Here is a 25432-nt window from a genome sequence, read left to right as displayed (position 1 = left end):
CTGCGGCAACGAAGTGGGGGGGTTTGCTGCTGGTGGGAGGGTGTTGGGGCTTGGAGAGAGGACGGGCGGCTGCAGCGCTGCACACTGTGGCCTTTTGGTAGAAAACGCGATGGTGGGGGGGAGGAATCCGGTTTCTCCTCTTTCTCTGCAGCCTTCAGGGTCCAACTTGCTGCAACCTCCATGTGTGCAACAGTGGACCGGACCGTTCGGACCGGGCTTCAACGCCTGATTGGCGAAATATCGCCGATCATTTCTGGCTCTGGGAAGCAACAACGGAAATTCCTCCCGCTGCCGGTAATTGAACTCGGATTGGCTTTGGGTGCTGACATGTGCGGCTATCGGAATATGGCGCAGCAGCGAAAGCCTCACACGCCCCCCTTTCCTTCCTCCTCGGTCAGAAATTAGCAGTTGCGGCATGAGATGAATGGGGAGAGCTCTTTCAATCATGGGGCTTGGTGATCTTGCAGCTCTGAAATGCAAGGTGACCCAATGCGCCAGGAGAAACCGATGGTCATTCCAGCAGAAGCTGCAAACGCAGGAGTCCAAATTCCCTCCTCGTGCTTCTCCAACATCTCTATCTGGAACGGTTGCCTGGAGACCTCATGGAGCAATAACGCTGAACTCCGATCATCACTTAGAGACACACAAACTGGTCCCCAGCCCAGGGTCCACCACCGCTACCAGAATTCCGTTGCTACGTCATTTTGGTGGCTCAGGCAGCACCACACCGACCACCGCGGTTTGGAGGTGAGACCAAGAACCAGGCCTAGCCCGATGCCAATACCCAATCTGGGTTTGCACATAATCGAGAACTCTGATTCCCATGAATCCGTCCAAATCTCCCATTCACAACAGCCCCCTGCCGCCTCGCAGTCCCCTGCTCTGAGGACTTACCGTGTCTCGCTTGGCCCCCCGCAGTGGGAAGAAGCAGGCGAAGAGGAACTTGCCCCAGCTGATGACGGCAGCCAGGCACCAGTTGAGGCGAGCCATGCCTGTTTCCTTCCTGTCTCGTCTGCCAGCCTCTCAGCTCCGGGATTGGATCCTGCGACCCACCCCCCACCCCCCGTGAAGAGAAAAAAGAGGAAGCCCACTGGTCCTGGTCCGTCCAGATGAACCAAAACCCTTTGTGAAGTCGGATGGAGAGATTTATTTCCCCCTTTGTCACGGTTTTGTGTCTGCAATTCCAGTTGTCAAGGGGGACGCAGGTGAAGCCCCTGGTGTCCCACAGATGGACAAGACCCTTGGACGGCGCAGAGGGACCCTAAGACTGCCTCCTTTTCTTTCCATCAATCTCCTCCATCTCCTCTGTTTCCACAAGCCGGATGAGTCAGTCCTCAAAGTGTGGCGAGCACCGTTGGCCGCATACTGCAAAGAGCCGCTCGCTGAACGACGACGCTGTTGAGGCGTTTGCAGGCTGGGATGCCCACACGCACGAGAGAAGACCGCCGATGTCCTGGCGCATACATCCACAGGCAGAAGAGCCCCCCTCTCGTCGCACGGCGGCGGCTCTCAGGATCCCCGGTGCTTGGCGCTCACACTCTCCACTCACACACACACACTCTCTCTCTTTCCCTCTCACACACATACACACACTTGCACCGATGCTGCAGCACTTACTCAGCCAGTGCGGGAGGAGGGGAGCAAAAGAGTGGGGAGGTGGCGGCGGTGGTATCGGGGGGGAAGCAGGAGAAATGACTGGAAACACTGGAACAGGATGAGAGAGAGAGAAAAGACGACAAATAGAGGGGCTTTCTGTTGAGGATGGCAGGATGAGAGCCTTTATTTAGCCTTGCCAAGCAGATCTGCGACTCCAGGGGAAAGTGCGCATCAAGTCGCAGTTTCCCAGAGAGGTGGAGGAGGGACAGAAGGAGTGATGAGAGGAGCAGAGATGGACAGATGAGAGGAGGAAGAAAAAGGGAGAATGCCTGTGAAACACACACGCTACAATGCAACCATCGCGGTGGGAGCGGGAGGAAGGCAGAGGGAGAACTGGGTCGGCAGGAGAGAAGGAAGGAGGAGAGGAGGAGGAGAGGAGAGGAGAGGAGAGGAGAGAAGAGGAGGAGAGGAGAGGAGAGGAGAGGAGAGGAGAGGAGAGGAGAGGAGAGAAGAGAAGAGGAGGAGAGGAGAGGAGAGGAGAGGAGAGGGGAGGGGAGGAGAGCTGAGAGGAGGAGAGGGGAGGAGGGGAGGGGAGAGGAGAGGAGAGGAGGAGAGGGGAGAGGAGAGGGGAGGAGAGAAGAGGAGGGAAGAGGAGAGGAGGACAGGGGAGATTAGAGGAGAGGAGGAGAGGGGAGGAGAGGCGGAGAGGGGAAGGGAGAGGAGAGGAGGAGAGGGGAGGGGAGGAGGGGAGAGGAGGAGAGGGGAGAGGAGAGGAGAGGAGGGGATGGGAGAGGAGAGGAGAGGAGAGGAGGGGAGGGGAGGGGAGAGGAGAGGAGAGGAGAGGAGAGGAGAGGAGAGGAGAGGAGAGGAGAGGAGGGGAGAGGAGAGGAGAGGAGAGGAGCGGAGAGGAGAGGAGAGGAGAGGGAGGGGAGGGGAGGGGGAGGAGGGGAGAGGAGGAGAGGGGAGAGGAGAGGAGAGGAGAGGAGAGGAGGGGAGGGGAGAGGAGAGGAGAGGAGAGGAGAGGAGAGGAGAGGAGGGGGAGAGGAGAGGAGAGGAGAGGAGAGGAGAGGAGAGGAGAGGAGAGGAGAGGAGAGGAGGGGAGGGGAGAGGAGAGGAGAGGAGGGGGAGAGGAGAGGAGAGGAGGGGAGGGGAGAGGAGAGGAGAGGAGAGGAGAGGAGAGGAGGGGAGAGGAGAGGAGAGGAGAGGAGGGGAGAGGAGAGGAGAGGAGAGGAGAGGAGAGGAGGAGAGGAGAGGAGAGGAGAGGAGAGGAGAGGAGAGGGGAGGGCCGTTAAATCATTGTGTCTTGGGTGATCATTTCTCCCTCTCTTTCTGCAGGTGCTGCACAGGCTGCTTGGCTGTGCTGCAGTCTCTCTACGCTTCACTGGGAGCACATTTTCACTGCAGAACGCTTTTTGCTGCTACACCACCACTCCCCCTTTTACCCCCCCCCCCCCACACACACACACACCCCCCCCCAGCCGGCACACCGCCGCCACCACGCCAACGCAATCACAACACATCAAAGCAATGAGCGAGGGAGATAAAGTGTAGAACGGCTGTCATTCTGTCATCCAAAGCTCGCGCTGCCTGAGGCTGGGGTGGGGGTGGGGGGTGGGGGTGGGGGTGGGGGTGGGGGGGGTGTTTAGGGTAACACAAGTAGCCGGGGTCAGGTGGAAATATGGTGGCAATAAAAGAAATACAAATCTCTGCACTGACAGTAAACTGCTCCCAGCTGCTCATCGTGGTATCATCGTATACTCCACGCGCTCACGTCAGCGCATGTTTACATGTTTACATGTTTACATGTTTACTGTACATCGTCACGTACGACAGAGCCGACCGACCGCAGTCGGCAAAGCGCACATGGGTTCACTGTTGGACTCAGCGAGTGTTCCTGCGACAGCTAACGGACCCACGTCCTGATCTTGAGTCCCTGTTCGGACCCCTTAATATCGCCTGCAGATGCAGAGCAGTGTTTTCCTTTCTCTTCTCTCAGCGTCTTTCAGGACCTCCTGCGCTTCTTTCCCACCCCAACACGCCCCCTGCTGAATACTCACAAAGCCCCCGCTCCCGCCAGGAGGTTCTTGTCCAGGTAAAACCAGTCCGGTTCCTCTGTCTCGGTCACAATCCCTGGAAATTCTTCCCGTTCCGCAGTGCAGATGGATGTTTTTGTCCGGCACATTACTCTCAGTGTGACACTGGGCTCCAGTCCCACTCTCTTGGCAGCGCTGACCTCTCTCATTAAGCATAAGCAACTTGCATAATCTCTGCTGACTTCCATTGACTGGTCCGTCACGCTGCCCGTCCGCTTGGCCGGAAAACCCTGCGAAACGGTCCGAGCCACCGGGATCAGCCGTCCAGCCCGGCGCTCCGGGAGCAGATTCACCGACAAACGTACAGCTCGTGGACCTTTGTGTTCAGGATGATTCTGTATCAAATGCTAGAATGTTTGCATTCAGCTGCCTTTGCTTTTAGATATTGTGCCGCTGTTCGTCAAACACTTTGTTTGGAATGTGTAAATTTAATTTGGTATTTGGTCTCTCGTAATCGCCGATGCTATGCTAGCATAGCGATGACAAATAAATAAAGAGTCTCGAGCCTCACATGAGGACACACGTCCACGTTCAAAGAGCATTAGAGCTCTGCACTGAGGCAGATTAGGCTCCGTCGTTCAGTAGCATCGTCCCCCTTCCTTTTCTCTCCACGCTCCGCAGTTTTCACCTCATCTCGGCCTCGTTTTTCTCCCTTTTTAGGCGCCGTCTGAACACCAAATTAAACTAACACGTCCGACTCCTGCAGATACCGGAAGGCAGCACGGCCTTCTCTGCCTTTGCCCCGCAGGTCAGAGCACATAATATCTAATAATACGTGATAAAGATGGCACCGCGTTGTTTCCGAGACGTCCGGCTTCATCACATCTAATCCCAGAGAAAGCTCTGCAGAGGCAGAGGTGACCCTGGCGGCCTGGGATCAATGCTCCACTCTATTAAACCCAGGTGCTTTGATCAGGAATTTTCAATGACACTGGACGGTTGTGATCCCCCGACGACCCGCCGCATTATCGCTTTCAACCCGAGCTGGAGGGAAACCGCGGGTGCCTGCTGCGTTAGCATGTGACGGGACCGTACCGGAGCCAGCACTGCGAGTTAGACTCGCTGGTCCGGTTCCTTCTGATCGCCTTTCTCCTGAGTGGGTTTCTCCTGAGTGGGTTTCTCCTGAGTGGGTTTTCGGCCCTCTGAATGACAGTCGGATGCAGTTGTGAACATGCCACCAGGGTTCTGTTGGTCCAGAACCTCCTGGAGAGGACAGTCTGCCAGGGAAGACCTGACCAGAATCCAGCTGTAGTTGGGAATGATCTCCAGATTATGAAATCCATATATTTTTTGCAGTAACATCCTGTTTCCTGTTTGCGATGTACAACCTGACGTCAATAATGGTGTCAGCGTGTCCCACAGGAGTGTCCCCAAACCTAGAAAAATAACAAAGGAAGGGATTGCTCTCTCTCTCTCTCTCTATCTATGTCTCTCTCTCTCTCTCTCTCTCTCTCTCTATGTCTCTCTCTCTCTCTCTCTCTGTAGTTAGTCTACCTAACTGAAGGTGCAACGCAGAAAATCTCCTAGTTTCATCTCTTTATTCCTTTTTCCAGCTGACCACGTTGCTGAAGACCACTGTAAAGTAATGCTTCCAACTCCCAGGAGGTGTCGGTTACCATGACGACCTGGAATCAGCTATCAGATCCTGCAGGTGAGGTTCTCCTTTACAGCAGCCAATGATGTGCAGGTGGAGCCAAGCACTCCGATGTGCTTAGAGCTGAGGTCTATGAGCGCTGACACTTCTGGGGCCCGCTGCCAAGGGAAACTCACTTATCCAGCAATGTCAACTCCCCACCCACCGCACACATCCACGGCAACGCGCAACCTTCTTCAGATCCCCGCGGGACAAGGGAAGACGAGAGGTTAGAGGTGATTATGGAGCCATTGGCGGAGAAGTGAAGCGCCACTCTCTCTGGACATTAGCAGCAACAAGATCAATTTGTGCTCATATTTTTAGAGGCAAAATTAAAAGCTTCTTGTTATCAAATAGTCAATAAGTGTAACTACGCAGCAGCAGCAGCTGAAAGCGGAACGGGGGCCAAAGGCCAAACTACAGGGTTGCTTTCAGGAAAATAAAACGCTAGATCTTGCTTAGCTAGGTGATGAGCTGGTTGGTCGGTTAAATTTAGCAACGGTAAGTTGTTCTATCGGTTTTAACCGTATTTCGTTTCTCGCAGACAGCTGGAGCTGCTTCAGGGTGCAGATTTTGATGCTTCTGCGGGGGGGGGGGGGCTGATGGGCGGCTCCGTCACGGGAGACAGAAGGTAATCAGTGATGTAAATGTCCCTGATAAGCTGCAATCAGGTATCAGCTGACTGCAGCAGAGCGACACAACTCAACAGCAGCGTTATCGTCGCAGGCAGATGCCGTCCGAGGCCAAATTAGCATCGACCCCCGACTCGCGGTCTCCTTTAAATCATGTGCGGTGGCCGCCAGACAATGTGGTCATTCAAGTTTTTGGCACTGGGAAAAGGCAGGAAATACTACCAAATTTACCTGTGGTTACCTCACCAACCGCTGAGCAAGACAAGCGGTCAAACACGACTGCCATGTTTTAGCTTAGTCCTTTTTTTTGCCCCAATTTTTTGCCTCATACCCCGATTCTCACACGGCGATGTGTGTGTGCCTGGAACACAGCGGCGGGATATTGCACTGCGGATATTTTCATTTGGTACAAGCCTTAAAAGAGCCTGAGGGAAGCCATCAACCCCCCCTCATGTCCGAACAACCATCTCACAGCTCGTGCTGACTTGGCTCTTTTCCAGGATGGGGTCGGTAGCACGCTTTTAGCCCCGCTAATGTACCTACCTATGTAGGTTAAAGACCCCCTCGTGGTCGACAAAACACACCAGCGTCAGGGGAGACATCTCAAGGTGAAAGCTGTGTTCAGATCGTCTCCTCCCTGGCAGAGGTGGGGGCATAAACAACAATGTCAAAGACATTTATTTCATCCACATCCAACTCCAAATTCCCCAAAAATTAATATGTTTATATGTAATCCCCAGAAAGCGTTTTATTTATTTATTATTTTTGTCACGAGTTTTGCTGTGAAGCTGCGGACGTATCGTATAATCCCGTATCTCTGTTTGCTGCGCTCAGGAATTTGAAAACTCCTTAATTCCCTAAATGAGCCGCAGAATCGATGGGAAGACCACAGGCCTCACTCTGGCTGATTATGAACATTTATCACCCGTCGCCTCGCCGTTGAATCCCGACTGCTGACTCAAACTGATGGTTTGCTGCAGACGTGTTCGTCCAAAAACGTCGGATGTGAGTGTTGGCGCAGAGCAAATATCTGAAGATGGATGCCGAAGATGTCTTCCACCCGTAAAAGAATGAGAGCATTTTGCAATTGTATCTAAATTTAACAGGACGGCGAAGCGATGACGGTTGCTAACTTCGGAACGCCCTTTAGCAAGCTATCTCACAACCTAGCAAGCTATCTCACAACCTAGCCAAAAGACGATACGAATGTGAATGCTATCTTTTAATTTTTACGGGATCAACAGAAACAGAGCCGCCGCAGGGCTACTCTGTTGGCTGTTGCAAATTCATCCGTGGATCCAATTAAAAACTTTTAAATAATAAGAAAAGTGAAATTTTCACGTAAAAATTGTCGATCTCATAAATCTACGGGATGACGTCCTTGAAGAAGCCTCTGCCCCTTAGCCTCGCGTGGACTGAATTGTCTCAGCGAGAAATGTTTTTTTTATTGTGACTTTAAAGCCGGTCGGATTCAGAATGTTCGGGAAATAGCCTGAGAGAGGAAAAAATGAGCAAAGGCAAAAACAGTTCCCACTCGTCAGGCATTAGAGCGATTCTCTTCCTCCTTAATCTCCTTATCTCGGATGAGTGGCAGAGGGACGGGGGAAAGGGACAAACGAAGAAGGACAGAGCGGGGACGGAGAAATAGGCCGGAGGCGGGGGAGGGGTGTGGGACGGTCACATTAGGAGACGGGAGGTGGATAAATTAAAAGAAGGTTTTAAAAGGGGAAAAGGAAGTCATCTTTTATTCCAAACAGGCCCGCTGCTCTGTCAGTAGTCTGTCCTCTTTTCCATCTTTTCTTCACAGATGTGCCGGATTTTTGAAGGACAGAGTTGGACAGTGCATTGTGTGCATGTTAGCATGTTGCTAACATTGACGTGCCTGCTTTTCCGTTGCTGTTTGTTAAAACTTGGACACAGCAGAGGCAGTGTCTGGTCCAGTACCGACGCTAGCCCGCTAGCTGCCACTCTCCTTCCATACCGAAGTGCTCTTCCTCCCCGTTTCATTATCGCGAGGTCTCGCCTCACTGCAGGAGAACGGGTTCTGGACAACAACAAACCCAATGATGTTCAAGGAGAGAACGTGTCCACTTGTGATGCTAAACAACAAGCGATACAAAGATCTCCTTCACAGTCATGAGAGGCAGCGAGTCCCTCCAGAGGGAATTATGGGAAACTAGTCAAAAGACCTGGGATAGCCACCAGGCAACAACACTGCCAACGTTTCCCAACACAAACACAAGCTGCGACGCTCCGAAACTGCAGAGCGTTGAAGCTAATCTGTCAAAAAACGATCAAAGGGAACGATCAAAGCGTCAAACTGACGCTAACGTGTCTGGAGAAGCAAAGTCAGCTGACCGCAGCTGATGCCGTCCTGATGACAGCTCCTCCCGCTGCCTGTGCACGGCACCGGCACACCGTTGCCAAGGGAGATGTTTATGTAAGGCGTGCCTAATCCTGTTAAGTGTTGCCGTGGCTACCGTGCACTGCGTGTGTTTTGGGATGCCAAGCTGCAAAAACGTCTGCATTTAAGGCCTTTTTACCGCTCGCTGCGCTTCTCAGGTGTGGAGACCAGTGTCTCCTGGAGGTGAGCAGAAGCAACAACCACCAACGGTGGAACCTTCATAAGTGACCTTCGATAATCGTCTGGCAACCGCGGGAGCGGCTCTGACGTCGTCCTCCGTCTACCGTCGGAGAGGAATGTCGAGAGAGAAGTCTAATTATGCCAATTAAAAAGCAGTGAGCATAAACGAGTCATTCCAAAGAGGATTACGCCGACATGAAAGGGGCCGCGGCGAAATCGGGAAGCTCATTTAAAGGCAGATGCGGCTGAGGAGACGTCACATAGCTGCAGTCTGTTTGTCTGCTGAAGGAGATGGGACAGAGGAGCGCTGCGCCGCTCTCTCCTCCCCCCATTCTCTCCGCTGTTTCACTCCATTAGTTTTATTACAAGCTCCTGACTGTGGAATCAGGCCGCCGTGCAGTTCTACCATCATGAAGGTCAACCGTGGATCCGCAGAGGTTTTCCCACAGCTAATCCATGTTCCTGCCTTCCTTTGAGGAGGAATCTGGTTCGCAGCTCTGTAGATTTTAGGCTCTTTTTTTTTTTGGTCTGCCTCAGGTATTCCCGCAGAGGACGAATCCTCGTTGGCGAGTCTTTGTTGCGTCCCATGTCCTTGACGATGACCCAACCTTTAGGAGACAGTGAGACGCTATCCTTCAACTTCAGATTCAGATGGAACTGGGAGATGAATAAGTTCTGTCTCCCTGAAGGAGTAGAAACCAGAGTTAGCCACAGAACATGGCTAACCTCGGTGTGTCCGGTTGTGCGCGAGTGTGCACTGTCAAAGGGACAACAAGGAACCTTAAATGCTGCAGCTAAAGCATCCTTTACTGCCAGGCTGCCAGAGATCACGCGGCAGCGTACACCAAGGGAGACGCGCCCCCCAGGTTGCTGACCCCTGTGCTAATCTATTTCTGATGTTGACCCGAAAGAAAAACACGTCAGACTCTTAAGCTAACGGGCTCTTCAGCCCCATCACTTTGTGATGTTTTAAAACGCTACATTTGCATGTGCGAAGCCAAAGTCCTCGCTCTGAAGACAAATCACGTCCAAAAGCTCGGCAGAGCCAACACTTTTCTCATTAGCCGGGCAAATGGAAACATGTCCATCAATAGGCCGTCGTGTGTTTTTGATGGGCGCCGCGGCGAAAAGGACCTCCAAGCTCAGTCACGCGTGACTGGTTCAGTTGCAGATTTTTATGTAGCGTCTATCACAACACACACAAATGCCCCAACTGCCTCTGCAGCTGGAACAACCTGCAGTTCACGCCCCGATCTGCTCCCTCTGAAGGTCAGGGTGTGTGGGCCTCTCCTGGGCCTGGTCGGCTGCTGGCATCTGTTGAAAGTCTGGTTTAATGCCAACAGACCAGCGGACCTGGTGGAGCTTCCTGGTCCTACAAGCCAGGGGTGCAAGTGCCCCTAACCTGGGTCAGAGTCCATCAAAAAACAAGCAAGTTTGGGTCTAAAGGTAAACAAACACATAGGAACAGCACATTTACCTGTCCTGAAACCAGAGATCACCTCTAGGGAAACATTTTAGCTCTGATGATGACATCACATCGATTCTACGATAAAGAATCGCAACTTTAGGGGCGAATGTTTCCGAGGATGGATTAATGCGGACGGCGGGGCGCTCCCCGTGTCTTCAGGTGCGCTCTTGTTGGATTTATGGCCCGGTGCTGCCTCTGACAGCTTCCAGACACGCTGACACACAGATGGAGATCAGCGAGGTGAGCAGACGTCCTCCTGTGCCTGGACATGTCCTCTTTTTAAGACCTGAAACTATTTCTGGACGGAATTTCAAAATTGTGCAGAATTTTATTTTACTAGAGCTTCAAACCTGTTTTCATGGAACATCTGTTGTGTTGTTCACAAAATAGTCAACCCCACCTTCCCTCAGAGCTAGCAGAGAAAAAAAAGTCACCTGGAGCCAGGATTGCTTAGCCAAGGCTCCATTGTTGGTGCCAGACCATAGAACAGAGCAGTCTTTTGGTATCCTTTGGAGCTCCTGGTAGCGTCTCCAGACAAACTGACCAGGCCAGGGACATGTTTGCGTCCAACGCTGACATCAGGGGCCATGCGATCAAACTGGCGTGAAAACAGGGGCGCCGGTGCGTCACTGGTGTCGTCTGAGCCTCCACAGGTGTCTCCAAATTTATCGCATGGCAGCGTTTGTTCCGTAACCGGTATATGTGTGTTTTTATGCATAATTGAGGGGAAATAAATATTTATGAATGGGACGTATTCATGTTTGACCTATATACGTCCGACGGGTCTGACGCAAACGTCCACACTCGGGACGGGGTTGTGTGTCTCCGGGCCAGCCTGGTTGACATTGTAGCTGCTGAAGAGCGTGTGATATGAGGAGTGACCTGGGTGCGTTGAGGGTAAACGGTGTGACTCCCCGGGGGGCAGCTTGTTCTCTCCAGCCCTCTTTCAGGGATCAGGCGGGCCCTGAGATTAATGATGCCGCGCTGGCCTGGCGCTGTGATCCTTACAGAACACACACACACACACACACACACACACACACACACGTTCAATTAATAGTGTTTTCCATCTATGTGTTACCAAATATTGATTTGAAATTGTCTTTTAATAGTATAGCAGTATAAGAATCAGTGTGCTTTCCAAAAGTGTTCCATAATTATCTCTAAAAAACAAAAAAAAAAGTTTAATAGCTGGTGGTTTAAATTGGTTGATTGGTTAACATGCGGTTGATTTTGTCTTAAAATTTCTGATATAATTATTACAATATTACTCCGAATTGTTTTTCTTCGTATGTTAATATGAAACTGCAACCAGGCGAACCTGGCAAACACGCGACGGTGGCGCCCCCGTGTGGTCACCACTTGCTACTACATATACGCAACGGCGACCATCCGGAGCTGCGGAAGGTCTGACGATTCTTCGTTCCTCGGTTCTTAAAATATATATATGACGAACTTTAATGAGTTTTAACAAAAACAACAACATCTTTACTGATACTGGGCCGCACTGGTCTGATTCAGCTGTTGGAGAGGGTGCAGAACCTTCTGCGAGGTGAGGTTCCAGGGTGACCTAAATTTAGAGGCTGAGCAGCCTGCATTTCCTCACATTGTCTAAAAACACTCGAAATGAGAAGAGAAAAAGCTCTTTATTCTCCACAAAACCGGAGACAAAGAGCAATAACATAAACAGTGAGGAACATCATTTAAAACATCCGGGGGTCATCATTTAAAACTACAACTAACTTTCCCATCAAGAACTTTTAAGAGGCATCAACTTTACCTAAAAAACAAAACAAAAAATTTATTTTTTTGTCACATTTAGCTTCAAACTATAATCAAACTATATTTTTTTATTTAAGTGACTTTAGGATATTTACGACAAAGTTTACCATTACAAAAATATACTACTTGAATAGAAGTATTAAATGTTACATGTAAATGTTAAATCAAAATTTAAAATTCAATGTAAATGTCCAATCTAAACGTTCACACTAAATGTGACGTCAGAATCTTGCGGGTGAAAGTAAAAATTACGATAATGTTCAATGTGCTGTTAAAGGAAGTGTCAAAATAAAAGCACAGGACCTTACTGAATCAAACAACATTTTCGTTACCATCACATTATAACTATCGGAATTATTCCTGTTCATTTCCCAGTTTTCGATCGCCTTTTTTTGCCATCACCCCAGTCTGAAAGTTGCGTGGCAGGCGTATCCAAGCAACGCTGAAAGTGCGCAATATTGGTCGAGAGATGCCCCGTTTCATCATAAAAATCGCCCACTATGGATTTCCCCCCATAATCAGGACAATTTGTGACGGATCCGTTTTGTTCCAGACCTGCGTGGCAACCTGGTCTGAGACCCCATGAACACCTGGTCTGAGACCCCATGAACACCTGGTCTGAGACCCCATGAACACCTGTCTTCAGCCATGAGCGGATCCCTCTCGTCATTGGTCACAGCCCGGACACAGTGAGCGCTGTCGTGGCTGGATGTCACAAGTCTGGCACAAAAACATCGTCACAAATCGTCACAATTTCCCCAAAATATGTTTTGTTGCTGTTATTGTCGAAGTTATCGTCGTCATTTTCCCCGATATGTTGGATTTAATTCGTTATTTGATCCTGTCGTCACGGCGCAATCTCCTGGGCTTTTATTTTGGTACTTCCGGTTACCGGCCATTTAAATTTGCGTATTAGATAAATGTTGGTTTCGGCAGAGAGATCAGCATTTAGGTTTGGCTGTCACATTTTGATTTAGCATTTTCATTTAGATCTGACATTTAGGTTTAGATTTAATATTTAGATCGAGCATTTAGATCTAATTTTTAGATTTTGATTCGGCATTAATGTGTAACATTCAATATTTACATTTAACCAATATATTTCTTAGATGGCAAATTTTGCTGTAAATATCCTAAAAATTTACTTTAAATCAATCAAAATAATTTTTTGAACATCTTTGATGTGTTAAAATCTTGCTGTTATTCCACATACGGCACTTCTAAACTGAACCCACAAATATCTGTCTTGTTCCCGCTCCAGGGTCGTGCTGACTCCGTGATGCGAGCAGCCACAGAGGCCGCAGACGGCCAAAACCCAGACCCTCGTGATGACAGACGGGGGCCCAAAAATCCAAGGAAAACTCGAGCTTCTCCATGCTCGTGAAGGCATCACACAGCAGGTCGCCAACCTCTGATCCTAGAATGAGGAAAAGAGCATTCCGAGTTTTCACCAGAAGTTGGGAATTCTGCGCAACTCGACAGCAGCAGGTTAAAACAGGTGAGGGAATATTCTGAGCGGAGGAAAAAGAAAGTGACCACACTGCTGAGCCCGATGAGACTCAGACGGTCGGCCATTGTTAGCAGCCCCCAGTGTTTTCCCTCGTTTCCCTCGTTTTCCCTCCTTCAGGCTGGGCGGAGCGGCTTCCTGCCTCTCCTCCGTGGGGCGAGCAAGGCACACCTGAAGCCGATCTCCTGTCATTCTCCACCTGCCCTTCTCTTTAAAAGCCTGCTCAGCTCTCCGCTCAAGTTTGTTTCCTTGGACCTGTTACCTGTCTGGAACGAATCGTTTGTCTTTCCCGCAGGTCGGCTCTTGGATGCCTGCTCGCCCGGCCCAGCCTGCTCCAGTCTGACGGTCTCTGTCTCTCACCTGCACCCTTTGGCTCTCTTCAGAACTTGGACCTTCACTAAACTTGGTTTCAACCTCCCGCTATCGTGTGTGTGTCTGCAGACCGTAGCAGCCATGTTAGCGTGCACAAGCACCTTCTTGGTCCTTTAGCTCTGCATCTACAGTTGCAGGTCAATGAGGGAGCCCAGTCTAAAGCTTTGGACTCAACCCTCAACTTCATTAAACGTGTGTTTGAAGTGATCTTACTGGACTTGGGGGAAAAAAAGAAGAATAGAAGAAATATCTTTGTAAAAGTCCACTTTTCTTGAGCAGATCTCTGTCCTGCTTAGCAGAATAAATACCAGAAAACAAGAGACATTTCTGCAAGTAGAATAGTGCAAACAGACGTCCACCACTAGAAGTACACTTTTATATTTATATGCAGTTAACATGGGTGGGAGAAGCTAACGAGCTAAGCTAAACCCCTTTTTGGGGTCAGGCCCTGGGATTCTGTAAAGCGCCTAGAAACAATTTTGATTGTAAAAGATGCACTATAAAGATTGTCCTGCCCGTGTGTGAGGGCGCTGCGAGCTGTCGATGTCATCAAGGATGCGTAGAGATTTTTTTTTTTTAACGGAACTTTAGAAGCCGGTGCTCAGTTTTCATTCAGAAACGTTTAACTCGACTAAAAAGGAAACATTTTTTAATCTAAGCTGTGGTTTTCTCTTTCGGAAATCCTTATTTTTTAAAAAGTTAATCACTGATGATGCCAAAGGAGCTTTTGCATTCTGTATCATTTTAGCACTTTTTATATTTATATGCAGTTAGCATGGGCGGGAGAAGCTAACGAGCTAAGCTAAAAGTACCTTATTGTGCAGAACAACCTCTGTTTGAGTCTCTAATCTTAATTCACTATCTTAGGAGTTCCTGATCTCAACAAAACTAACGCTACAGACAGCCGGAGGCATCATGGCACAGTTTGCTGAAAGACTCCTTTCATAGCCCGTCACAAGGTTTTGGGTCTCAGCCGGAGCTAGCAGAGTTCATCTTCCTTTATCAGAGAGTTGCATCAGCTTCGTTTTGAGGCAAATCCCTCAGAGTCAAGCAGGGGAATCTTACTATGAAATAATCATTATCGAGACGTGCGTATGATCCCCGTCGAGGCCCTTGGGGGTTTTAGGTTCAAATCCCGGCTCGTTATCATTTCTTGCCTCCCTTTGAAACCTCCATCTTAAGAAAAGCCAAAGAAACTGGAACCAGACCAGCAGGACTCAACAATGTTCTGTTCCACAGGAGGGAAAGGTTCCGACCCAAAATCGACTTCATCTGACTGAAAGCTCAAAAGGTGAAGATGTTCTGAAGACCTTCTGCTGCTCAGCTGGTGCTATAGCTCAGCCTGGGAATTGACACCTCTGATCCAGGCAACAGTAGAAGGTTGTTGGTTCAAATCCCTATCTTTACCAAACCCACTTGCTTGTTTTACGCATGCCTTCATATAACTTCTAATCCCTGTGTGCAGCATCCCCCCCCCCCCCCAGGACTCTGGCTGAGTGGTTTGGTGTGATCGGAGACTAAAGGTTGTGGGTTCAAACCCACCCAGGATGAATGTCCATTTTGACTAACAAAGTTCCAAGTTTAGAGTTAAAAGCCTTCTGGTCCGGGTGGAAACACAAGGCCTCGGTGGCTTGGTGGGAAATGAATGCGCGTGTAAGTCACCAGTGGTGCAGTCTCTGGTTCAAATCCTGCCTTGCCTGAGGAGGAAAAGGGACGGGGCCGTGTCCCATTATTGAAATCCTGGAGAGGTTAAGACAGGGGTGTTATGGAAACAAGAACTGTGTCTGTCATTTTACTGAAGACTGAGAGCCAGCACAGCTCCTGTAGCATGTTGCTGACATGCTAGCAACATACTCTTCAGATAACTGCTCATGCACGTGCACAGCTCCACAAATGAAAACACTGAGTTGGCTTTCAGGTGGGGAAACCCACCTCAGCTTCACGGAGCTGCTGACATTTATTTGAATTAAATAAGATACATTTCACTGCTATATTGTAGGGGCCTACATAGTAAGCAAAAACAAGGTCTAGTGTGTCCACGCTGAGAACTACGCCACAGGGTAGTTCGAGACAGTGAGTCATGTGAATGAGTCGATGCCAGAGACAAGGAAGAGGTCCTCAGACCTCAGGAAGCATTTCCAAACTTAAACAAAACGAGGTGACGGTCTGCAAAATAGTTCAACCCAATTATCATGCTTTAAACATCTTAATATGGTCTCTCCTGGTCGTTTGGTTCCAGTTGCTGAAGTTACTCTACTCCAGAAGTGTCTCTGTGAGGTCTGGAGCGTAGAATTGCATCACAAGGCTCCGCATGTGATGTGATGGAGTCAAGACAACACAGCCTGGGAGTTGTGGAGCCCGACCAGATTGTCTGCGCTGACCGACCGCTTCATCGCACCTTTGCTCAGGTCCTTGTACTTGTCCTCACACAGTCGGGAGATGGCCTGCAGGTCGGAGATGACAGGGGTTACTGGGACGGCGGCGGGCATCGCCGTGGAAACGCGGCTCCGGACAAACGCACCTCCAGTTTCTGCGCTCGCTTCTTGCTCAGCGGCTCCAGAGGGAAGCTGAGGTTGTTGTCGTCGGCCAGCGAGCGCAGGTCAAAGTAGTACTTGGCGTAGACGCTGGCGGGAACGTTGATGTTGAACTGAAGCAGCTCCAGGAAGTGACGCTCCATCTCGTTCCTGGAGAGCAACAACAACAACAGCAGCAGCTAAGCTGGTCATTATGGAGGTTAGAACGGGATCCCTGCAGGACAAACGCTCGCTCACATGTCCTCCACCGTGATGTCCTTGAGGATCTGGCAGTAGTCCACATTCCACACGGCCTGGTCGTCCCACACCTTTGAGGCCAGCAGGATGGCGCCGAGGACGATCCGTTTCCAGTTACAGGGGCAGATGTCCATCTCGGCGTAGGTCAGCAGCCTCTCCAGGTAAACCTACAAGATCTACAACATCAACGACCCGGTATGGAAACACGTCCCGTGGCGTGAAGCGGCCCCACTGACCAGAGTGACGATGGCACACTCCGCAGTGAGCTGGGCCGAACTGAAGAGCATCCGGATGAAGCGGTAGATGAGTTTATGCTCTGGGTCCACCACAGAGTAGTCATCCGGAACCTTTTCTCTCTGGATATTCAGGGAAAATCATCATGAATCAACCGGCACGGCGCCATCAAGGCTCCATCTGCGGTGAGAGGTGTGCTCACAGATAAAGGATGCTTCTTCTCGTCAAATATGTCCAGGGAGCGGTTTGAATCTCTGAAAGCAGAAAACAACGCACGCAAATTCAACAAATAGAGAGAGAAGATCGGGCGGTGCGCCTCCAACTTTCTCACCTGTTCTTTATGTGATAATAAATGGCCAGTGCAACGCTGAAACAGACGGAAGCACAATTTTAGCTGCCAAACATGCACATAAGGTGTTTCAATGCAGAGGTTGTGTCACCATTTGATGGTGCTCTTGAGGTTGGGCTGGCTGACTGTGCTGTCATCTATGAATATCGTCGAGCAGGAACTGAACTTTTTGGTCAAAGTTCCTGGGGAGAACTGCAAAAAGGAGATCATTTGGGGAGAATGACCCCAGACATCCGGCCAACAATGCTTCCGGAAGGCACATTCGAGAGCTTACGTGATTTATGTAATTGCTTTTCCTTCTCTCCCGAACTGCAACGCAAAGAAGAGACGCCGTGAGCTGCTTTCAGTTCAAACGGCGACATATTTCAGAGAGAATTACCAACCATCTGTCTGAGACTTGTTGAGGAACAGGGTGCTGGCTCGAGGGTGGTCTGACGGGTTGGCTTCCTTGGCCAATTCTATGGAGGACGAGCACATATTTATGTTCAGAGGGCTCCTGCTGCAAAGATTACACTATATATGATCATTCATTATCAGTTCTAATGTTGGGCATTTTTAGCTGCTAGTGATGACGTTAATATATGGAACCAAATCCGCTTGTATGGACCGACCTTCCGGCAGCTCCCTGTCGCTGATGTGCTGCAGGTATGTCCCGGTGTCCTCACTCACGTCCTCGGTGGTGGTGATGGGACACTCTTCCAGCTCCACTTGTCTCCTGTGGACCTTGGGACTCTCTCCCGGAGAGATGCAGCACGAAACGGAGCCTCCCATCTTTGATCTGCTCTACTGCTAAATCAGATCTGGGACGACATCTGCCTCGGAAGAAAAACCTCCATTTGAAGCCCGTGTGTGTTCCGATTTAAGCACATTACTGGACGCCTCCCGCGGTCTGTGTTCGGAGTACAATGGGAATCTATGCAGTTAGAGCCCACTGGGTATTTGCGGTACGTGCAGGACAGCTGACATATTCAGGGCGTGTTCGCAGCATAGTACGGACACAAGTCAGGACCAAAGTCCGTGAGTCGCTCAAATCTAAATGTACTTGAAAACTAAAGCTATTGGTCTCTCATTTACCGAAGCAGGATAAGGATAAAACAACCCGGGCGCCGTCTCCCTCCATAACTAGCCCCCTTAAAGTTAGCCTCCGGACCCTAATCCTCTTCCTACTTCTTCGGCAACGAGACCCGCATTTGCCTCACCGAGTCAAACTGCGTTTTAACGGCCGGAGAAAGTCTTAAAATTGTTAAATAACCTAAAGTTATGTAACGACTGGACGTTTATTTAGCGAGGCAACGTTAGCTTCCGTCCCGTCGCATTCGACCGGAAGTTGTTTAGATGTCAGTTCAGAACCAGTCTTTCAGTTTAATAGTGACTTCCGCTCCCTTTCAAAGTAAAAATCATCACTTATGAAGTGTACAATGACAGCGACCATTCGGGATCGATTGTTTGAATAGTTAGAAATGGCGATTCTTAAAATAACTTAATTGTACACCCGCAGCTGTCCGCGCGGCAGAGGTTTTGGCCAGCGTCAAATGTCACGTGAGACCAAACAGGAAGAGCCGCACTGCGCATGTGTACCATGGTCAGTAAGGAATGACTGCATGTTGTTGCTGTTATTTTGCAGCATGGCTCTCGTCCCGTATGTAGAGAATTCGTTGCCGGTGCTCTCCAAGCTTCACAGTTCGTCCGCAGAGTTTCGCTTCGTCGACCGTGACCTCCGGCTTGCCCAGGACTGGAAGAGGCTCGGAGTCGCCGCGGTCGTGTGGGATGCGGTGAGTGTTGTTGGTCTGGATGCTGCCTGTTATTCGGCTGCCAGTGCTCGAAATGTGACAGAGTCACACGTGTGTATTCGACAGGCGGTTGTCCTGTGCATGTACCTGGAGCTGGGGCAAGTGGATTTGAAGGAGAAGGAGGTGATCGAACTGGGAGCTGGAACTGGTCTGGTGGGAATCGTAGCCGCCCTGATGGGTGAGTTCAACAATTTAGCACAAAAAATAAGCTTTAAATTTGAGTTGTATATTGAAGTATGCTCGTTTCCAGGTGCCAGGGCGACCATCACCGACAGGGAGCCTGCCCTGGACTTCCTCTCCGCCAACGTGAAGGCCAACCTCCCTGCCGACTCCCCGGGATCAGCGGTGGTGTCGGAGCTGAGCTGGGGCGAGGGCCTGGACCGATACCCAGCCGGCGGCTTCGACCTGGTGCTCGGAGCGGACATCATTTACCTGAAGGACACTTTTGGGCCACTGCTGCGGACCCTGGAGCACCTGTGCTCCGAATCCACACTCATTCTACTGGCCTGCAAAATCCGCTACCAGCGAGACTCGGACTTCCTGAGCCTGCTGGGGCAGCGGTTCGGAATCCAGGAGGTTCACTACGACAAAGAGAGGGACATCCATGTGTACAAGGCCTGGAAACTGTCCCCTGTCAAGGATTTATGACCACCATGAGGAATGAAAGATTACCAGAAAGACATTTATTATCAGCTGCCAAAAATGTAATATTTCAATAGCTCTAACATAATGCACTGTATTATACAAGTTGGTGCTGACATTTAAAAATTGTGAATACAAAATGAACCAAAAGCAACACCAGATAAGCAGTTGACAATACATAATACCAAAAGTAATACAATATGGCATTCCTTAATAATGAAAATATCCATTTGTTCACCGAGACATTTCCTATTTTTGTTGCACATCACGTTTTTTCGTCGTTAGCCAGATGTGACGGGTAATTATCTGTAATGTTGCATTAGATGAACCCCGAGCGACAGTAGTAATCCACAGATGTTTAAGGTCACCTCTCCCGGCAGCAGGAGAGAAACTGAAATGTGGTAGGATTGTAACTGCAAGAGAGAAAAGTGCCAAGACGACACGGCCGAGGCGTCCCGGTGCAGCTCCTAGCAGACGACTGGTCTGGTTTGGATTTACACCATGGAGCATGCAAGGAGGATGGTTAGGCAGCTAATGTGACATACTAGCGCAACTCGGCATGTTGATAAAAATAAAATCAAATTTGAGTAATTGGTGCCCTGCCGCATGTCGCGCTCCCCTTTGCTGCTGAGGACTGTGCTGTCAAACAGGAAGGGATGGTGCAGATTCACGAGTAAAAAGAATTCAAGGTCGACAGAAGAAGCTACCATGGCTCATCTTTCTTAGCTTTGGGTTCAAAAACAGTCCAGAATGTCGTAAAACTTTAAAATGCATTTAAAAAAAAAAAAAAATCCATTTTGGAAGATTCATACAGCGGCAACAGAAGAAACAATTCAGGATATCTTTCGCAGAAACGAACAACCCCAGCCGTGTCGGGGAACAAGCACCAGGGACTCAAACAATGGTTCCGATTCTAAATTTATGAAGCCGGAATTAACATGATTACAAGTTTACAACAAAATAGTTAGCTTTGTTCATGTCTATGGAGGCAAATGGAAAAGAAAAACGTCAGTGTCGTTAGGCAAGCAGAGAAGCTGATACAAACCAAAACATAGCTAAAAGATAAAATTGCCCGTGACACGGTCCACCTAAGGGCAACGCACTAGTAACAGAGGTTACGGCTAAATGCTGCAGGCAGAGGGAGCCATTGAGTATTCCAGGGGCGTCTGGGAGATGAAACTGTAAAAAGTTCTGTCGTTAATGCCAATGATGATGGAGCAGTTCTCCTGTGCTGCTGGTGACGTTGCCCAGTCTGTCCAGACACCCGTGACTGGAGCGCTTCCCCGCGGCCACTTCCTCGTTCACATCCGGTTCATCTGGTCGTGGCAAACTGATGGCAACAGGCTTTTCAAATTGTGGAAGTGGTGTGTGTGTATTTACACTTTTTTTTTTTTTTTTTAAATCAGCAGTCTTTAAAAAGAAAGGAAAGTAGTAGAAAAGGGGGAGGAGCTCTGTGCTGAGTCTCTGAACGCACGCGGACCAATGGGCTCCTGCCGAGCCGGCGCCAGGCGCGTTTGCCTACTACTCAGATTTGTGGCAGTACAAGTCTTTGAGGGCTTTGAGTTCCTCGATGAGGGTCTTGTTCTGGTTCTCCAGCACTGCGACGCGGTTCTCCAGACACTTGACGTATTCCTTCTTCTTCCTGCGACACTCGCGAGCTGCCTCCCTGCAAGAAACGCCCACAACCCTTGAGAATCTCCCGTCCAAGATGAGATCTGGCAACATGTTAGTTGCTCAAAGGCTGAAGCTCATCCCTCCCACCTGTTTTTCATAAGCCGGACTTCCCTTTTGCGTGTGACCTCTTCGGTGACCCCACCTGCACCCAGTGCCGGCGAAGTGGCCATGACCACCCCCGGAGTGATGGCGCTGGTGGCGGCTGTGCGGATTTGATAGGCCTGGACGTCGCCTGAGGCCGCTGTTGCAGGCAAACACACACACACACACACACACACACGTGTAAATTGGACATCTCAGAAAGTTGGACCGGGCTGAGGACCGCCGAACTACTCCCACCTTGTACGACCACCTGGTTGCTGGGGACGAGAATCTGCTGCCCGTCACTGGTCTGGGCGTACTGCAGGATGGTTGTGCCGGGCTGGCCGGCCGTGGTGTTTGCCATGGTCAGCGTCTGCAGACCCTGCACGCCGTCTGTGCCGTTGTTGGCCAGCTGGATCGCCCCACCTTGAGTGATGGCGACTGCCGAAACACGACAACATGAGAACCCGGAACCGAGCGCCTCGTTGACGACGTCCCAGTAAAGAAACGCTTACTGTACTGGCCGCTGCTGGTCTGATAGATGGGAGTGGGCATGGTAACCGTAGTGATGGCGGGGGCAGAGTCGTCCTCGGACTTCTCTTCTTCGATTCGAGGCACCGCGGGAGCGTCTGACGATAAATCGTTGAGGATCTTCCTGTAAAGAGTGACAAGCAAACATCAGGAACAAAGTTGGTGTGCGGAGGTCGTTATTGCTGAATTCTGGGGTGTCGCTTCTTCTCTTGCCTGTAGGACGGCCTCCGAGAGAGGATCTCTCTCCTCTTCTGAGAGTCTGTCACACTGTCCACAGACTCCTGGGAGTCCTCGCTCTCGGCAACGGTCGATATCTTTGAAAACACGTCACAGCACTTATGCATCTTTCTAGACAAGCAAGTTGCAAGTTATAGCTTTATCTTCTGCTCTCTGCCACACAGCTCAAACTAATGCTATTGCAATTTTTTTCCTCTCAACATTGAAATTTACTGTGCAATTATTGTTCTCAAGGTCTTCTTCTTGTGTTTTTCCAGCAGACACATTGTAATAAACATGAGATTTGTTATACGTCAAACATTCTTTCTTATAGGCTCGGCTCATGTTAAGATAAAGGCAAATAAAGCATGTATCAATATGAACGACGGTTTATTTATTTATTATTTTAAAAATAATAGTTAATGAGCTCCAGTTAGCAGCAGGATGCTCAGCCAAGTGCAGAATTAGAGAGTGCATTGTTAACTTCTGTTCACACTTGTCGACCACCGTTTTTTTTTTAATAATTTGTTTTATTATGAAAATTGAGCAGATTCTCTTGTTTTTCTGGCTTGACGCAATGTATCATGGGGGTTCGCGCCGCCACGTGTTCAGTGTAAATGACACAGTTCTTTAACACGGGCGCCAAAAGGAAACTGCGTTCAAATCTCAGCGCGCCCGTGTCTGGCGTGAGACCACAGGTGAAACACAGGTTAAAGTGCACCGACGACGTCTCCGCCTGCCTGCTGGACTCACAAGTCCGTGACCAGATCTCGTTACCAGTCAAATCGCACTCTTTGCAGTTGGAAAAAACAGTTTTATTATTTCGCGACATTATTGCAAATGCGATTAACCGTTCAGCACTAGCACATATTGAGCCGACACCACCAGTGGAAATGTGGCGTTCGACATCTCGCAGTCCTAAAAAGGAAAGGTTTTGGGACGTCCACAACCTAGTTGTTCTATAATAGACTGAGATGGAAGCTTCTCTTACCTGCACAGTCTGAACTTGTGGAGACTGAATGACAGAGGGCTGGGCGGCTTGGATCACACCGTGCACTTGGACCGTCTGGCCGTTGGGAAGCTGCACCAGTGTTACTGTGGGACTACTGGAGGAAACCTGGGCCGCTGCTATAGACGCCTGGAACACACAGCCACACCGTCACCGTGGAGACAAGCAGATTTCATATTTCAGTTGGTCAGTAAAAACCAGTGTATTTACCTGGGCCAGGGTGATGTGCTGGGCCTCTGACTCTGCGACAGCTGTTTCACCACTTTGCTGTGTGTCTGCACCAGCCTCCATGATAATTCAAAGTCTGCAAACAGCAGGAAACAAGTTGTCTGTGCACCTTTTAAGTTGCACATGGAGAATTACTTCTACCACATGCAGCAACACACACACACAACACACACCATTATTGATATTTTGAAGGAGGGTGTGGCTTAGCCCAACATGCTAATAATAATAGCTTGAACGTTTTCCTCACTCTCCAAAACTGCTGCGATTACGAATTTGGAGAACAATCGCGCCTAAAAATAGAGGCCAACTTTAAAATAATTCCCCAGGGCAGAGTTGCCTGTTCTCATCTTACAGTTAGCACACCGCTAGCTAGCATGAGCGCGCTAACAGGCTAATAATGCTGGGAACCGTAACACAGCTAATGGCCTTATTTTTAAAAATTTCATAATATTTATCAGGTGGTTGTAACTTGCACACCAGCTCGTGTCGCAAACGCTATATTTCTTGTCAGTTTTAACCACAATTCAGACGAACACGCGCTTATTGGCTAAGTTGCTGGCTACGAGCGTATTTGGAGGGAAATCTCAATAAGGTTTCTCCCCGGTATGTTTGCAACTACAGAACCACACTTTCAACAACGGGGTGATTGTCCCCGCTTTATGCACTCCTACACACGCATCGGTCTCTCCCATTTATTAGCGTTCAAATTAATGCGGGGAAAACCACACATCCCACACCAATTTCAATACCTATGTCTCTATAGTGTTGCGAGCCTGCGAGCCGAGCAGAGACTGACTCATTTTGTGAGCCTCTGCAACAAGGCCGCCATGATCTCTTTGTTGGCATTCTGCGGATATTTATGCGCAAATAACATCTGCGAGACGCCATCTATCTCTTTAGCAAACATCGGACGCGTATCCTCTTACCAACACAGACTCGCTTCGTCACTCCCGGGTCTACGGAGCTCCACTTTTATTCAGGCCGACACGTAAGAGACCGCGTCAGGCTACACCTCCGTCGCGTCACCGAGAACAACAACAGGGAGAGGACGAGGGAGACGACGACAGAGAACATCAGCCCTGTCGGCAGTAGCCGAATGTAGCCGGAGATGGCCGAAAGGAGACGAAGTGCTGCCGGAAAGTGACGGAAATTGCCGAAGGGTTCACTTGATCTTGTTCGGGCATGCGCCATGTTGTATAACAGTTTCGACATTTATTTAAAAACACTGCAAGCTGGATTTCTAAATTGTTTGCCTTCACTTTTACTGTTTTTAATGATTCATCTTTAAGTTCTGTGAATAAAGCACGTCAGAAATTTACCCGAAACGTGATCATCACAATCCAATATTTATTAGGCTTAACAAAGCTTCTCATTGCATCTCATTCAAATCTCATTCTTGCTGGGAAATGTCTTCTTGACTAGAGTTAATTGTCTCATTTTATAGACTGTACTGCTGTTTGGACACACGTGGGGGCAGCAACGCCCCTTTTAAAATGCAATCCCACCATGACAATTCAGCAACGACGTTGCCTTAATATGTTTTGGCACTTTTCTTTTATCTCAACCCGACATCATCAAAATTATATTAGTTTTATCTGCTAAACCGGCTTTGTAGCCCCAAAATAATCATGGCAGTATTACTGAGAAAACCAGTGGGTAGCAGCGGCTTATTATGACTATTTATGGGGGCTCATAATTCCCATTACATTTTCTTCTCCTTGGTTGTCAAATCTGCCCATAAAATGCTCTCATTAACTCTGTCACTCCGTGTGAGAAGGCTACAAGAACAGAATGGCTTCCAAGTTCTGGCAGCTGGGCTAAATCCTGCTGGGAAAATGACTTTGGACCAATTTAAGGCCATCTTCTCTGCGTGTGAGGTCATTTCCGGGGCCTGCAAAGACTTCTGATGGATTCACCAAACACGTGGGGCTCAGCTATGTTTGCCAAAAATCTTCATTCATTTTCTCCACATATCGAGCTTCAAAATTGCAGATATGATCAACATTTTTCTGAAATCACACCTCATTTCTGTCCTTTGCAGAGTTTCACAGCCTTAATGGACATAGATTTACCTTCATAAAAAGGTTTATCGTCACAAAATAACCCTGAATTCCTGTCTGAGCGGAGGGGTTTTCATCAGGAAACGTGCACACTGCATCCACATCTAGCTCTCTGCAGCAGTTTCTGCTCTCTCATGCAGGCAGCATTCAAACATGGTTAAAAAAGCAGACGGCTAATTA

The 25432-nt window shown here is 49.3% G+C and overlaps 4 protein-coding genes across 15 annotated transcripts in view; 1 reads left to right on the top strand and 3 right to left on the bottom strand.

The window, feature by feature from the left end:
- The window catches only part of tns1a (tensin 1a), a 47752-nt gene extending 45799 nt beyond the window's left edge, over window positions 1-1953 (bottom strand). For 3 of the 8 annotated variants that reach the window (XM_029840192.1, XM_029840194.1, XM_029840196.1), the window contains exon 1: window positions 895-1636. In XM_029840192.1, the coding sequence (XP_029696052.1) occupies window positions 895-990 (96 nt within the window). In that variant the 5' untranslated portion in view covers window positions 991-1636. Of the gene's footprint in view, window positions 1-894 lie in introns of all 8 variants that reach the window. The other 5 variants (XM_029840189.1, XM_029840191.1, XM_029840193.1 and 2 more) reach the window with 3 other exon arrangements.
- An 11191-nt stretch (window positions 1954-13144) lies between these two features.
- mettl21a (methyltransferase 21A, HSPA lysine) lies at window positions 13145-19664 on the top strand. 3 transcript variants are annotated; one of them, XM_029840113.1, is made up of 5 exons: window positions 13145-13286; window positions 13591-13722; window positions 14907-15047; window positions 18646-18793; window positions 18878-19664. In XM_029840113.1, exons 4-5 carry the CDS (start codon window positions 18647-18649, stop codon window positions 19457-19459), a joined length of 729 nt encoding a protein of 242 aa, XP_029695973.1. In that variant the 5' UTR covers window positions 13145-13286; window positions 13591-13722; window positions 14907-15047; window position 18646; the 3' UTR covers window positions 19460-19664. The 3 variants fall into 3 exon arrangements, with proteins under 3 accessions (XP_029695973.1, XP_029695972.1, XP_029695971.1); XM_029840112.1 differs by lacking the exons at window positions 13145-13286; window positions 13591-13722; window positions 14907-15047 and having other exon boundaries at window positions 18406-18793; window positions 18878-18989; window positions 19062-19603; XM_029840111.1 differs by lacking the exons at window positions 13145-13286; window positions 13591-13722; window positions 14907-15047 and having other exon boundaries at window positions 18406-18793.
- On the bottom strand, window positions 15575-18377 carry LOC101073874 (cyclin-Y-like protein 1). The gene is made up of 10 exons (XM_003978312.3): window positions 17633-18377; window positions 17405-17479; window positions 17296-17330; window positions 17113-17213; window positions 17004-17039; window positions 16875-16926; window positions 16675-16794; window positions 16439-16605; window positions 16189-16351; window positions 15575-16111 (listed from the first exon to the last, which is right to left on the bottom strand). Exons 1-10 carry the CDS (start codon window positions 17790-17792, stop codon window positions 15995-15997), a joined length of 1026 nt encoding a protein of 341 aa, XP_003978361.2. The 5' UTR covers window positions 17793-18377; the 3' UTR covers window positions 15575-15994.
- Window positions 19665-20230: 566 nt separating the features above from the next.
- On the bottom strand, window positions 20231-24278 carry LOC101074451 (cyclic AMP-responsive element-binding protein 1-like). 3 transcript variants are annotated; one of them, XM_011619642.2, is made up of 8 exons: window positions 24119-24278; window positions 23175-23268; window positions 22947-23093; window positions 21953-22053; window positions 21724-21863; window positions 21467-21649; window positions 21215-21368; window positions 20231-21119 (listed from the first exon to the last, which is right to left on the bottom strand). In XM_011619642.2, exons 2-8 carry the CDS (start codon window positions 23253-23255, stop codon window positions 20975-20977), a joined length of 951 nt encoding a protein of 316 aa, XP_011617944.1. In that variant the 5' UTR covers window positions 23256-23268; window positions 24119-24278; the 3' UTR covers window positions 20231-20974. The 3 variants fall into 3 exon arrangements, with proteins under 3 accessions (XP_011617944.1, XP_029695970.1, XP_011617945.1); XM_029840110.1 differs by having other exon boundaries at window positions 23175-23301; window positions 24119-24246; XM_011619643.2 differs by lacking the exon at window positions 24119-24278 and adding an exon at window positions 23942-24093.
- Between the last annotated feature and the right edge of the window lie 1154 nt (window positions 24279-25432).

The sequence above is a fragment of the Takifugu rubripes genome, chromosome 8 (assembly GCF_901000725.2).
Source record: "Takifugu rubripes chromosome 8, fTakRub1.2, whole genome shotgun sequence".
NCBI lineage: Eukaryota > Metazoa > Chordata > Actinopteri > Tetraodontiformes > Tetraodontidae > Takifugu > Takifugu rubripes.
The sequence above is the reverse complement of the archived record's forward strand: the minus strand, read 5'-3'. Positions and strand labels throughout refer to the sequence as shown.